This window comes from Echiichthys vipera (genome assembly GCF_963691815.1).
Source record: "Echiichthys vipera genome assembly, chromosome: 21".
Lineage (NCBI taxonomy): Eukaryota > Metazoa > Chordata > Actinopteri > Perciformes > Trachinidae > Echiichthys > Echiichthys vipera.
This window is the reverse complement of record NC_139846.1, coordinates 15,131,416-15,146,481: the sequence shown is the minus strand read 5'-3', so window position 1 is coordinate 15,146,481 and position 15,066 is coordinate 15,131,416. Positions and strand designations below refer to the sequence as shown.

The 15,066-nt window shown below is 42.3% G+C and overlaps 1 protein-coding gene across 3 annotated transcripts in view; it reads right to left on the bottom strand.

The window, feature by feature from the left end:
• The window catches only part of sema5a (sema domain, seven thrombospondin repeats (type 1 and type 1-like), transmembrane domain (TM) and short cytoplasmic domain, (semaphorin) 5A), a 119,358-nt gene that overhangs the window by 68,079 nt on the left and 36,213 nt on the right, over positions 1-15,066 (bottom strand). For all 3 annotated transcript variants that reach the window (XM_083935732.1, XM_083935733.1, XM_083935734.1), the window contains exons 3-4: positions 9,570-9,669; positions 6,915-6,960 (exon numbers count right to left, since the gene is read on the bottom strand). In XM_083935732.1, coding sequence (XP_083791858.1) covers positions 6,915-6,960; positions 9,570-9,669 — 146 coding nt within the window. The remainder of the gene's footprint in view (positions 1-6,914; positions 6,961-9,569; positions 9,670-15,066) is intronic.

Here is a 15,066-nt window from a genome sequence, read left to right as displayed (position 1 = left end):
TTGTGTGCGTGTGTTTTTATGACAAGGCCTTTGCTTCCCTCCTCACTGGCCTTTGGGAGGCGTAGAAAGCCCCGTATGGACATACTCACACGTAATTGCACACATAGGCAGTAACAGGAGGGAGCTTAGCGAGAGGAGGGAGCTCAGGGTGTGGGCTACTATTAAGGGAGGATAAGATACAGAGTATTAATGTGAGCTGGCTTCTCTCTCTCTCGTTCTTCTGTGTGTGTGTGTGTGTGTGTGTGTGTGTGTGTGTGTGTGTGTGTGTCAGTTCACATTCCAGGCCAAAGCAGGCTATTCTGGGGCCGTGCAGCCACCACAGACAAAAAAAAACACACACATCAGCACTAAGCAGCACAGCCTGCACACAGCACCACAGTGTGTCCCAGCTGAATTGAATGTAGGCACTGAAAAGTGCTTTCACTAATCGCAGGGGGGGGGGGGGGGGGGGGGGGGGGACCTGTTAATGGTCCAAAACCTTAATCACTCATGTTCAGGGTAAAAATCTATCATAATGCAATGCAAAATTACAAGTTAGGATCACATTAATGAGAGCAAAGTGGTTGCTTTTATCATTACGGGGCAATTATGTAATTTATCATCATCTAAAATAGTTCTAAGCAGATTTTCAGAGTAGTATATTTTCTCATTATCTTTAAACCATCAACTTTATGACTGCTGAAAAGGGTGATGTCCGTAAGCCTGTAAGTGGCGGATATGTTGGCATCATTGACCACTAAAGCCACCCTATTTGACTGCCCTGCCTCAAATGGTCCAGAGTAAAGAAATGAATCTCAGCTATGCAAAGACAAGTGCCAGTGTCATTAAGAAACATTAAAAGCCCATTAACATGCTTTTGTTCAACCACTATGCTCCTAAGATGAATGTGTCTTGAACCGAAATGTGTCCGCGACGCGGTGTCGTTAAATAATAATTCTTGGCTTTAACAGAGGAAGCTGCATTACAAAGGCTGTTTTCTGTGCCTTTAAGACTCAGAGGGGAAACAAAGAAGATGACAGAATAAGTGAGGACCAGGATTAAATTTAGTGAGCTGAGTATGGTGGTGAATTGGCCCAAAAGAAAAATAAATATCCATCATGGCACTGTAATCATCTCTGGAGAAAAGCAACCATATTGTGGATATTGTGGGAACGGCAGAGATATACAGCTGTTAAAGGATGATTATGGTTTATTACAGCTATTTATTCGTATCATTTTCATTGGGTATGTTAACATTGTACTTACCAAAGTGTGTAAGTGTGAGATATTTGGAAAGAACTGACAGAACTACAACAAGGTCCGACAAGGACAAAAAAACATGGAATATCAGATTATCAGACAAATATTTATAAAGATTGTCCAAACAAATTTTTGGAGGTAAAACTAAAAGTGAGCACACCCAAAATGTTTTTTTAGAACTACTTGCTCAGGAGCGCATGTGGGTATAACTACTAATAGGTACAGCAGATCAAAGTTGAATCAGTAAGCCGTTCTGTAAACCGCAGCCATAGTACTGCATTTCTACAGCTGCATTTCTTTGACCCTTGTTTCCAAATGAAACAGGAATACTCTGTAAGCGTCAACACGTAACCCTTGATAGTTAGCTAGCTGCTAACTTGAGGTAAGGGATAGGTAAAAAACAGGGTTAGGGTTATGTGGTCTTGAAACTGCAGCTTCCTCTTTTGCAGGAACATACTACCCCAAAAGGAGTAGCATCTAGGGGTGAGTAAGAAGATAGTGACCAACTGAAACTTCTCCAGTGTGCCAAGCATGTAGGAGAACTATGGTGGCCAACACGAAAACATGAAAACCGAATGACCCTATCTATAATTATTTGTTTGTTCTGGGCTAATGTAGAAACATGTGGGGGTGCAACATGGCGGACTCACTGGCAGAGGACTTGATCATATACAGTATAAATAAACTATTCATTCTAAGATAACACAACAATTTCTAGTTTCGGGTAACTGTACACTTTCACTTGTACATTTATAAACATACTTATTGATATGATATTCCAATAATGCCAATAGATTCCCCTAAATCCTAAACACTGGACCTTTAAGATGCAGATCTTCAAAGAGAATTTGGCACAATTGGTAGCAGTCATTTGTTGCTTTAGGGAAACTGAAGAAAACAATTCCTAAGATGTTATGTTGTGCATATCCATCCTCTCTGCTGTCCCCTGTAATGGATGCAATCCTCAGAGATGAACCATTGTGCCTGGGCTTCTCGCACTGAGGGGCTATTGTCACTATGAGGTGGGTTCAGGACAGATACCAAGGGAGAGTGGGCAGGAGGGGAGATAGACAGAGACAGAGGAGTGGACAGAAAAAGGAAAATAAGGGACAAAAAAACAACAAAGAGAAAATAGAGTCCAATTTAGGAGACGGCCAGAATAAGGGAGACAGTGTGGGCAGAGTGAAGTAGTCAGTGAGACAGAGGAGGGAGTGAGGAGCTGAATTCCAAAACAGCAATGTTTCCAGACATGATACTGAATATATTTTGCATAAAGAGGGTCCAGAGAACACACTAGCTGTTGACAGCTGTCTAGCTTTATGAAACGACTGGCTGCGTGTCTCTGTACAAGGGGAAGGCGGGTTGAGATTGAGAGCTGGACAAATCCTGCCGGGGAAATCTAATCTGTCTCATGAATAGCTGATATTGCCTTTTGATGTGCTGGCACAATATTTGCTATTCAGACTGATGTCTGCTGATGTAAGCTGCAGAAAGATTTACACATGAAATTGGTCTTGATGTCATGTCTCCGCAAGTGTGTCACTACACGTATCATCACAACACCATAAAGATAAGTCAGAGTTGTAGTTGACCGTCTGCTCCGCCTCTTACTACTTGCTTTAACATCTCTATGACAATACTGAATGTGATGGTATTTGTATCCAATCCCACTGATGTGTTTGACTTTATGCATGTAAATGGCCAAGTTAGTGGGCTCTAGTAATTGAATTAGCAATGCTTCCAGCGCTATTGAGGACAGTTTCTGTAAGCTACTGATTAGAGGGGCTAATTGTCTGTCTGACGGAGTGTAATTGCAAGAAGAAGGCCCATGAAATACAACATGCGTGACTGGAGAGAGCCTTTTGTTTAGTTTGGAGTCCCCTTTCCTTCTTAACGGCACAACAATACGGGGCAAAGTGAAGAAAAAAGTCTAATATATCTCAACACCATACAGTGACTGTTGCCAAGGGGAGTTGTATGGATAGCGTTTTCGTGAGGGAGAGTCTGGAGTGAATATCCACTATTTTTCCCCTCCTCTGGTGCTGCATCGAATGGTGAACAATGCCACTGATCCTCCTCATCCCAGTGCTTATTGACTAACTCTGTGCCACAGTGTTTCTGTTGAAACTTGGCTTCAGTGTCTGTGACCTGTTTCAATTTAGCATGGAAACAGCATGCTTATATTGCATTCTTAAAAGGGGGTGGGGTCTATTTAATTTCTTTTTGCATGTTTGCTTAGAATATTATTATAATGTGCCTACGAATTATGCATTCTGGGTTTGTATCCTTTAATAAGACCAGGTGTGCAAGGGTGGAGGATGGAGTTAAAAACGGGTAGGGGGATGGATCACTGCAATGGGGTATTTAACAGTGTCAAAGGTCGTTATTATTATGGAAGCTTACAGGCGGAAACACATGGCTTGAGTGGTTCATGGAGCTGGTTTGGCCATTCATCAGCCCTGGCAGCTCAATGGGAAATTGAACACAATGCAAATGCAGGAGGACCAATTTATCAGTGTTTGTCCCTTCTCCGCAGTGGGCCATGCACAGTGGATAATGGCGATGCCAACGTTGATTCACCTGCCCACATTTGAAAGCAGATGAGGGCAGGGAGCTTAATGACAAACATCAGGGAAAGAATGACAATGCAGAACAGACGTGAGGCATAAAGTGGGATTCACCTGTAGATGGAGGAACAATATTACGCTTTGTGGCTGCTCTTTTTTCTAGCTAATTCTTTGGCTGTGGTCGCTCTTAAAGTCTCATTACTTGTACATATGGCAGAGATAAGTCCTTGTCTTCTTTTTTTTCACAGCAGCTGCACAAGTTTAAAAGTAGAGCAAGGAGAAAAGCATCCACCTTTTGTTCTTGACGTTATTTTCCAGATCAGTGAGGATGGGGGTAGAGGTTGACAGGGAGAGGAAGGCCTCTACAGGCTGTTGAGACACTGCAGAAAAAAAGAACTTAAAGTGCCATATATTAACTCCAATCAAGGCCATAGGGCGGGCAGAATCTTGTTTCAAGGCCTGACTCCTCTCACGTCAACCCTTGATTGCCTTTCAGTTCGAGTACATGCTAGCAAGTTCAAGTTTTGGGGAAGATTTTCACTGTATGATTCTTGAAGTGTCTTTCTGTTGTGTAAACAGTTCCTCAGACAACCCTTTATATCATTCATAAGGGACTTAAACATTTCAACTCCAAGGATTCACTGAAGGACAAAAATATGACCGTGGCCTTGAAATGGGCAATGAAAGTGTAGAAGCTCTCAGATGGCTTGACATCAACTCTTAACTTAGATCCCCCCCTCTCTCCCTCTCCAACTTTTGATGCTCTTGTTTTTTTCTGTATTTTATTACCTCCAAGCTAGAAGGACATTTACTGAGGAGATTATGGTTGCTGGGCTCAGGCTCTATCGATCTGCGAGTCTCAACTCGATATGTGCAATAGAGCGGGTTAGACCAGCAGTGTTTAGCTACCAACCCGAGTGTCACTATTCTCTAAACCCTCCATAATGCAGTGGTCTTACAATGGTAAGACTACCAAGTATCCAGAGTTTATTTTCTGCAACATCAACTCATGATACTGCAAACAAGGACAGGGGAAGTGGAAGGAATTCAGCTTCCCTTTGTGGAAGAAGACCTTGTCTGTTGTTTTTATAAATGTTTCGTGCATGCACATACAAAATGAGATCAGCCCGTCATCGATCATATGGTAATTATATCCACCTCTTTAGCGTATTATAGGCTGTTTGTATTACACCAGCTCGAAGCCTTGTGCTCTGTCAAACCGTACACATCCTCCCTCTTAGCGCTGCCAGCCGTGCAAGAACAAATCACTGCCACCGGGCATTATCTGACATGGCTGATGCATGGGGATGGGGTGAAATCACAAAGACAAGCGTAGGTGTAGCTTTTAGCCTGCTTTCCTCCTGCAGGAAAGGAAGGGAAAAAAAGAAGCTCATGCAACTCGTTTGAACAGAAGTGCAACTGACATAAAATGCGCTAAGCTACTAATGACTGTTTGTGCTCAAAGTTTCTCTGTTCGCTCTGCAACGCATCCCCTTAATCTATTTGATCAACCAGCAATGCATGTAAAGTGAGTAAAGCAAGGTCGCCAAAGGGAAATTCATTCAGATCTTTCATATCCAAGAACAATGAGAATGAAAAATATATGTAAACTCAGACACAGAGTCGGCCAAATCTCTGTGCAATTAATCCCCTGTTATATGCAGGGGTGAAATAAGAAAGGAGGAGGGATTTCCGAGGGAGGTGAATGGGAGAATAGCACTTCAGCAGTTGAACTTAGCCTTCCCATTGACTCTACAGCCCTGGTCCAATCAAATGCAAAGCAGGCACTAGTGCAAAAGGTCAGCTTAAATTGGCACCAGGCCTTGGCAGGGATTACCAGGTCCTATTCTCTTAAGAGAAGATGTGCTGGAGATGAGGGGTTGATTGGGTCGGTGGAATCTCCTCGCTGATTCTGCAGCGCCAGCCGAGCGCAGGATGAAATAAAGAAGGAAGGATGATTGGGTGCACGGATAGCACAGAGCATGTTTAAAAAGCATTTGTGTCCCAGTGAGCGGCCACAAAGGGCCGGCTCTGCATGAGTCCTCATCTATCTCCGTGGGGGGTTTCTCTCCTGTGTCTGCGTGCTGTCTCATCGCTCTCCGATTCCTTTGTATGTGTTGCCCTCCACTCCTTTCCATTCCAACAAATTCAGTCTTGCCTCTCATTTTGTCTGACCGTTTTTCTCATTTTCTCTTTCCGAGCGGATTAATATCAACAGCGCTCCCTCTGGTCTCTCCTTTTGTTCCATCCAGCCATTCTCCCTCCACTGATTCTCTTTCTCTCCTCTCCTCATCCTCTCTGCTGGTTTTCCAGGGTGTAAATGGCAAACATCAAGAGTTGTCAAACCATCAAAGAAGCCTTGCTGCTACCACCAAGAAATAAACCCCTCGATATGTCAATGTTTATATGGTAACTCTGTGGGCCACAAAATGCTTAGCTCCACGGGGGGATATGGGCTCATACAAGTGTAATAAATGAAAAATGAGGGGATGTCGAAAAATATTAGAATGACGCCATGTGGGAGAAGGAGGATGAAAGACAGACTGAAAAAAAGGATTAATTACTACCTTGAGCATACTTCTGTATATGCCTGTTTTGTTCAACTTTTACAACATGCCATGATAGGCAGCTAAGTTAGCATTCTTTAATTTGTGTAATGTTTCATATTTCTGATCATTTGATTCACGAGCAGGAGAGTTAACGACAACGGCAGGATCTTAATACCCAAGAAAATGTGGAAAAGTACAGCTGCAGAATATATGTCATGTACAGTTTGAAATTTGATTTAAAAAGAGTAGTTATGCTGTCTACATCACTCTTTCCTTCCCTTTGCCTATCAACCCACAGCGCTGTCGGACCGACCCCGCTGTCACTCTGTCGATGGAAAGCTGCTATGACATTTGAAATGCTAAACCGTTTTACTGTTACAGCTTTAAGTTGTGGGAGCTGGCAGCACGTTACAACTATAGCACGGCATTTGTTGGAGGCGGGCGGCGCCCCGGATGCTAGCGTGACTGTAAGAGCAGGCAGAGTGAGCAAATATGAACTCTCTGAGTCAGACCGAGGGAGAATCAGAGAGGCAGAGCCAGAGAAATAATTATCACTCACCTGGATCAGTGTCAGGTCTTCCAGATTTAGTCTGAAGAGGTGATTTCTGTAAAGAAAAAGGAAAAAAAGAAGGAAGTATGTGAGCTGAGGGAGCCATTTTCTTCAAATAAACCAAGATGTGTGGATGTTAAGGCATCTAAGGCCAAAGCCTGGTACAGTTTTTATCTGTGTTCTCTCTCTAGCCCTTTCATCCTCACTCGCTACCTATAATGCCACCAGTACCAGGATTTCCACCTCCAAAAAGGGAGCATACAGACTTAAACTGTGTGTTAAACCGGTGTTTTTCCAGCAGTTTAACATTGCACTTCTTTATTATACAGTTAGTATCTGCTATCAGAATTGGTGCAGCAGAACCAGGGATACCATCTTTTTATCGGTGTCTAGATCTAGACACGACCAAAAACCAAAAACACGCAAAAGCTCTTCTGAAACTACGCCTAAACTTAACCTTCTTGCAAGAGTTGGGACACAACCCTTTTTTAAATCCAAAAAAACCTGCCGCCATTTTTAATTGCAATACATCTTGACAACTTTCACATATGCCATAATATTGGTCAAAACCTGTATTTTGATGCGTAAAATCGATGGAGTTCCTGTTTAAAACTTCTATCCCTGAGGAAGTTAAAATTAACCTTTTCACTTGTGCAGTGGAGTTTTAGAGGTAAATTAAGGGACTCAGGGACCAAATTCAGTGGCTGGTTGGATTCGACCACTGCAGCAAATGATAGACCCCTAGGTTTCTCAACACATAGAAAGACACTAGATAAAGCAGTGTTAAAACGTTTCACAGTATATTGAGTTTTGTGTGTATTAGAAACAGGGAAAGAGAAAGAAAGAACATTGAAAGAAAATGAAAGTCTGGCAGTGAAACCTCACTAGAATAAGTGTCTATCCTGCTCAGCCTGAAGCCTTTCAAATTTGCACAGCACAAACAAAACTGTCTCATTGGCATCAACAACTATTCAAAAAACATTAGGTTCTAAGGAATGCCCTCTCTAGAGGAATTTTCTGTATATTGACTAATGATTTCTAGGGCTGTCTACTACACCATCACGAGAACGAGATGACATGAAACCTGACAATTAAGACTAAACGCACTATTTATTGTGATTTATCCTCCTTTGAGGATAAATCAAAGTAGGATAAATCAATGCCATTTACTTCTGTATTATCCTGCATTATCCATATTTTGTAGTGTTTGTTCCATGGGGCCAATCATGATCCAAGATTATTGTCGTCAGACAAAAACTGCATTTAACATTTGGTGAGTTTAGTGCAATTTCCCCTTTAGAGATCGATCTGAAATCTTTCTTTCACTGCTTGAAAACTATTTTGCAGGCAGAGATCTTGCAATGACCTTAAAAATAGCTCATAATGTGTTTTTTCTTTTATATCAGCAATCATTTTAAAAGATCAAGCATTGTTTTTTTCATATATCTAATTTCGGAGCCCTATTCTTTAAGTACATTCACACACACTCTTGCACACATTTTCACTGAGATCTATCAATCTCCTGAAGAGTGGCTCTCAGCCAGGTCTCAGCGTGGCCGCGGCCTCCTGTTTTACTCTATTGATATTTGCATCGATCTCTCTTTCCTTCCATTATCACTCATACTCCAAATCCAGCCTGCAGCCATCCATCCAGCCACATCGCATTTCACAGTTAGACACTCTACAGTAGTGCAGTTGGCACCGAGAATGGAACTAAATCTCATATTTGATTTTTTTGAGTGCTCCAAATACCACGTGTTGATAGAATTGTGTGAGTTGCAGCCAAATGAAAGAATGCCAGCAATAAAACATATGTGGCTGCTATTTATTATATTATATCATATTGTATCACAATTTTGTCAGTGGTGAAAATCCATTCGTCTTTTCAACCTTTGCTCCTCACCCATCCACACACACTCTCCCTGATTAGCATTTCCCATCTAAGTTACTTGGGTGCATTAGTAAATTCCCCGGGCTCACTTTGATTCTGTTTGTTTTGCTGCCTTCCTGCTGGCTCCTCTGTTATCTCTTGTTCACATTGTGGTGAGTGTTTTGTTCTATTGACAACTGAGCCATTAAGACAAGTGCAGAGCTCACTTCATGTGGAATCAGCCAGAGACTCACACAGTGTGAATGTATACACCCATTCCTTACACACACACACACACACACACACACACACACACACACACACACACACACACACACACACACACACACACACACACACACACACACACACACACACACACACACACACACACATGCGCACATTAAAGAACACACACACGCTTTAATTATGCTACATGCATGCATGACCATAATAAAACACACTGTTTAAAGCAATGTTGTTTATCACTAAATCTCTAAGTTTAATGCCTCAATCACAGAGAAACTGCACATACACACACACACACACACACACACGCACACACAAAGTTTGCCTTGACAAAGACAATGGATTTGGAAACAATCTCCAAAGCCGTTTTTCTCTGGCTTTTGAAGACATTTATAGAGAAACTGATCATTACTCATGCAATGCTCCAACAAACACTGAAAAGAAGCAGAATGGAAGACAAGACAATAAAAGGACAGACAGAGAGGCGAGAGAAAAAGAATAGAAGAAGCTAAAAATAAATAAATAACAGCTCTCATATGGGTTACCTGGCACCGACGATCAGTTCGTTCTGGCCGGGGTCAAAGGTCAGCTGTGAGTAATCCACCGTGCCCTCCGCCTTGAACCTGAAGATCCACGGCTCCATCTCTGCCAACGACACCACAGGACACAAAAAGTGTGAGCAAATCAGCGCGAAGAGTTTACGACTGCAGATGACAGCTCTGCTGATGAATGGGATGCGTTCAAAGGGCTGCTGTAACTTTTCTCGAGACGCTCAAAGAGACTGGTCCTTAAAGGCCAAATTTATAATAGCAGCAAATCCCTCTACTACTGCCTGTGTTCACAATTTTACCTTTTCTCCCACCTTTGGTGACATTGTACAACATTTGGAATGCAAGTACCAGAGCAATTGTATGTCTTTTGCATTACATTATGAGTTTACATGCATAGAGATGCATAGAGATTTTGGCCTCTAGTTTAAGGGCAGTAATGCTGCATTATTGGCAGGTGAAAACGGATATTGCTACACACACATACATGTCACAACTTAGCCTGCAAAACGGACTGAGGAGCTGAGGCTCATTAAAAATAATGGGCTGCGTGGGGTTTCTGTGAACCAACTTACATCGACCTGCAGGAAGTCAATGATATCATGGAGCTTTATCACAGTTAACAAATGTTATTTTAGATTGGTACCTTTTAAGTTTACCCTTTACCAATACCAGCTGATATCGCACCTGATGTAGAATCGGTTAAATCAGCTCCACATCAACCAGCTATAATTTTAAAATGCTGCTTAAACAGTTACACATAACTAACAATAATATAATAATATAATACATGATAGTGTTACACATTTTCCAGCATGATTACGTGCAATACTTTTAATTCATTTACTTTTAAATGCACATACTTTTTTACTTGTAAGGGAGTACATTGAGGGATTGGTACTTTTACTTTAGGGGATAATCTAAATACATCTTCCACCAGTGGGGACGATAATAATCTTTAAGGTAGGAAAACATATTTCCCTCCCTTTAACGGCCTTACATACAGAAAATAAAATACTCCCCCTAATTTCAAGTAAACCTGACCTGACTTGACTGATTTACAATATTTTTGAAAGTGATTTTTGAAGAAAACACATTGCCCTTTGCATAAGACATAGTTATAGATCATTGTATTTCTGTGTTATGAAGGATTACAGTATTTACAATTCCTCAACAAAATTATCAGGCAAGGTCTTACCTGCCATGATGCAAACATGGCCCCTAATACTGAAGGAAATGAAGAAGAGATTGAATAAATAACAAAAATGCTTCGAGCTGTCCTTGGTTGATAAGGTCACTCATTGAAAAAATCATTTTCCACGGATCAGAGTACCCTTAGTGCTTCTGAGCCTCGCCAAAACAAAAGTGAGACCTGAGACATTCTTTCATAGGGAATGTGTACAAACTAGTGAAATGGAGCTTCTTGTGATCAGTGGAAGTTCTTTTGATTTTTGTCAACCACTACTGTTGACTGACCGCTTTCATGTTAATGTATACATCGGATGAAAGATGAAGATGGATGAGTTTGACTCTTTATGGAAATTGACCTTGGTATGGTGACGACATATAAACATGAAGAGAGAGAGGTGGAGAGAGAGAGATCCCAGACAGACACTGAAATATTATCCACAACATGCCTGTTCTCATGGCGCCCAAATCATTAACCCTTGACCAATCGAATCACAGGCCCCAGAAGGTTGCTGGGCGATGAGGACGGCCTGTCTACCGTCCGGTTACCCGATAGGTTTAGTCAAGGGTGGGCAATCAGTCATGGCGATGTGTTTTCCCCATCACTCTTCACATGCTCAATCTGATGTCATTATAACTTATCCTAGCACTACTGTCGGATTCCACTTCCAAAAATCCTCACCAGTTTCCCCAGCTAGAAATTCTTCTTTTTTGAATGGTGCAAGAACTCCTGCAGAGTTTTTTTTTCAGTGATTTAACACCATTCATCTGTACATTTATGAGCTATTTCCAGACGAAACATTTCAAAAGGCCTTTTTTTCATTTACCAGGGAGCTTTCCATCAGGGCCGGAACAGAGGGAGAGTACAGCTTGAACATCCTCCCTGCAACCCATTATCTGCTTCTTCAGGCACACCTGTCAGACAGCGTTTCAAATGAAAGCACGCTCTCCCTTGACTGCATCAAAAGCTAGTACGGTTTCAGTGACAAACGTGGGATTTCTTGTTGTTTCAAAACGAAGACAAACAGAGCAAGATACCTGGGAGCTTCCAAAGAGCATCTGCCTCCACCAGCTCACGTAGTGGGACCAAACTCTAACTCTCCTAGCAAAACAATATCATCTGCTTTGAGACAGCGCCATTGTATGCAAAGACGCGTTCCCTGTTCCCTTTCAAATCTACAGTGATAGTACAAGAGAATTGCGAAAGGAAAAAAAAAGCATCTTGCGTCTGACTCCAGGTTTCACAGCGCTAATACATTTTCATTAGCAGCGGTGAAATAAATATCTGGGAGATCACGGACAGCTTCACCCCGAAGATTTCATTTTAGTTAATGGCTGCTGCTCTGCTTATTCTGGAGAGACACACAAAGTTTTAGAAGTGCCAATCCTTGAGCTCCGCTGGGCTTGTTTTTCACGCCATCGAAAGGATCCCTGGCATACAAATGTAGCGGTGACACCCCCGGGGGAAGACGCCGCTTGACGAACCCAGCTTCTCCCCATAAATCTCCCTGACTCACCAGGGGAGGCTCGCTAACGGGGTGATGGAGTGTGTGTGTGTGTGTGTGTGTGTGTGTGTGTGTGAGACAGTAACAGAGATGAGACGATATTTGTTGGAGTGTGGAAAAGGGGCAAAAGGTTCTAATTGAACATAACAGCTATCTGAGGATGAACTGCCTTTTGGGATCGGGCCGAGGAACATTCAGAAACATTCATAACCAGCGTACTGTAGATGGACTCTTCCTAAGGCTGTGAAGCTAAACGTAAGGGGCTTCGCAAAGTCAGACTCGTGGGGTTATAGATCGTAGTTTACTGTTACAGATATAAAACTGTGGCACAGATTTCCAAAACAACCACTGCAGGATCAACGTGTTCTTGGATTAAAGTCCGGTGTTATTGGGAAGCAGCCACCACCCCAACCTGTCTATTAACATGGCAGTTCTCTGTCTTATATTACGTCATGTGGTTTCCTTATGAGGAATATAAACAAAATAAATACATGAAATACACACAAATAACTGTGCATTACTTTTTCTTATTTATATGTCCGAAAATTGCATGAGAACAGGCTGGCAGGATCTTCACCACAGAGACTGATTTGAACTCTAATCTAACTATTGATATTTATTTGTTTGGGATTTGTTGTAATAACTACTTTCAGGGACACCCGGGGAGAATTCTATGACCCCAGGGGAAACAGTAGGACAACCCCCAGCTACTAACTATCCCTAAAAAACAAATCCCACTCTGAAACTCACTTCCCAGATTTCAGTCCAGCTTTGCATGTTACATGGGTTCGTATTAGCTGCACTTTAAATGCATGTGATAATGTAATCACATCACAGCCGTAGTCATGCTTGTACAGCAGCTGTCTGAATCAGGGGATTGGCTGCCGATGAGACGAAGGCGTAATCGCACACACGCGTGTGGACTCACACACACAGATTGGGATGAATATCCAGACAGAAGCCTGGGCCCGAGCCAACATAAAACCAACAAACACACACTTGCACACCCCTCCCCCTTTTCTTGGTCCCATCTTATCCCCTTAACCCCTGTCTCCCTCCTCCTCAAAATAGAACAGCCCATCACTCACATCCCGTTTGTTATTCCAGGCTCTGACACGGAACAGTTGACATAAAGACAAAATGACAGGATGTATAAATATTTGCACCCAATATCAGAGACCAGTCCACACCAGTCTTCAGTCTGCCAATGCTCAAAGTTAGTGCTTTGCACTACAGTACTGCCAGGCTGGCACCAATGGCAACATGTGGAACCAATTCTGAAACATGAATGGTTTGTGTGTGAGTAGTGCAAATAGAGTATGGCAGCAGGCTCTCACATGAAGGAAGACCCAATTTTCTCTAAATGCAGCCTGTGGTAATGGGCGGCCGAAGAATGGCAACTATTTGGTGAAGTTGGGGTGAGTGAGGAAACGATTCGGCCGGGCGATCACCTGCACAGTTTAAAAAACTCCAAAGCAAAAGGCAAGGTCAGTTCAAGACCTTCACGCCGCTCTGCGCTTGAAGGTTTTCTTCCAATTATGCTATTTCCAGCAAGAAAACAAGCTTTTTACAGCTAAAAGTCCTGCAACTCAAATTACCGTGGCTGTGCTGTGGCCCGGAGCAGTGAGTGAATCATGAGAAACAAACCACCGTAAAGCCTCAAATAAGAGTGCAATAAAATATTTAATTCTAATGTGTATTTAGGAGTCGTTTGGTTCTAGGAGGTGCGGGAGAAGAGACAACCTTTTAACAAGATGACCAAATCTCTTCTGACCACTTGAGAGAAAAAGAGTTGAAAATATATATGTAGGAAAATGACATGTGGGACTTTTATTGTAGCGGGTAAATGAAAGACATACAAATCCAAAAATATGGACAGGTCCATTTTCATGCCATTTACAGCCTGTCATCTATTGATCTAAAACATGGCTCAAACATAGCTGACCTCGGACACAAATAGAGTAGACTTAATGTTTTGGAATTTAAGTTACAAAGACCTTGGAGGGCATTCAATTTAAAAGAATCTCCCCCAAATGACCAATTAAAAGATCTGGGATACTAGTTGTAGCGTGTTGTGTTTATGAATGCTATGAGGCCATTTGTTTATTTTCCCGTTCTCACTCCCCTCTCTCTAACGATGTGTTAGCCGTTCAGGGATGATAAAAGCCGAGCTCAGTCTGTGGCTGTAAAACAAGTCTACCGGTTCCACCCCTCAGAGACATGGCCCTCAGCTTGGCCTGTGAAGGCATTGTTTACACCACAGTTTATAACCTTTAAAAGCCTTCAAGCTTACACCCAGGAACACTTGTTAAATAGAACACTTTATTAATACAGTAGGATACCTCAGGGGCTTTGAGCTACAATATCACGCTTGGTCAGAAACCCTTTGCCCAAACATGTCCTTTAAGAAAAGGGATAAAGTCTTTCAACAGCCCTCCTAAAATAATTCTATATATGACATTTACATTGGAACTGTGCTGGGGCTATATTCAGACCTGTTTTTTTGCGAAAGCGTAGCGAGTGTACATTTTGTGTAAACATTTCTAAAGTAGTGCATTTTCTTTCCGAAACCCTGAATTTCTGAAACCGCCACACAAAGCAGAAAGTGGTCTTTAGACTATAGAATCCTTGCACCACAGCAGCAGTTCTGTCAGCCAAGTAATGTGCCAAGTCAGAAAACCACCATCCCCAGTGGGGTCAAACCTATGTGAGGCACGCCCTTCCACAGTCAGGCCACAATCACACACAGAGAAAGAAACGCTGTCACTCGTACACGCTCATTCAAACGTTGAACTTGGCTT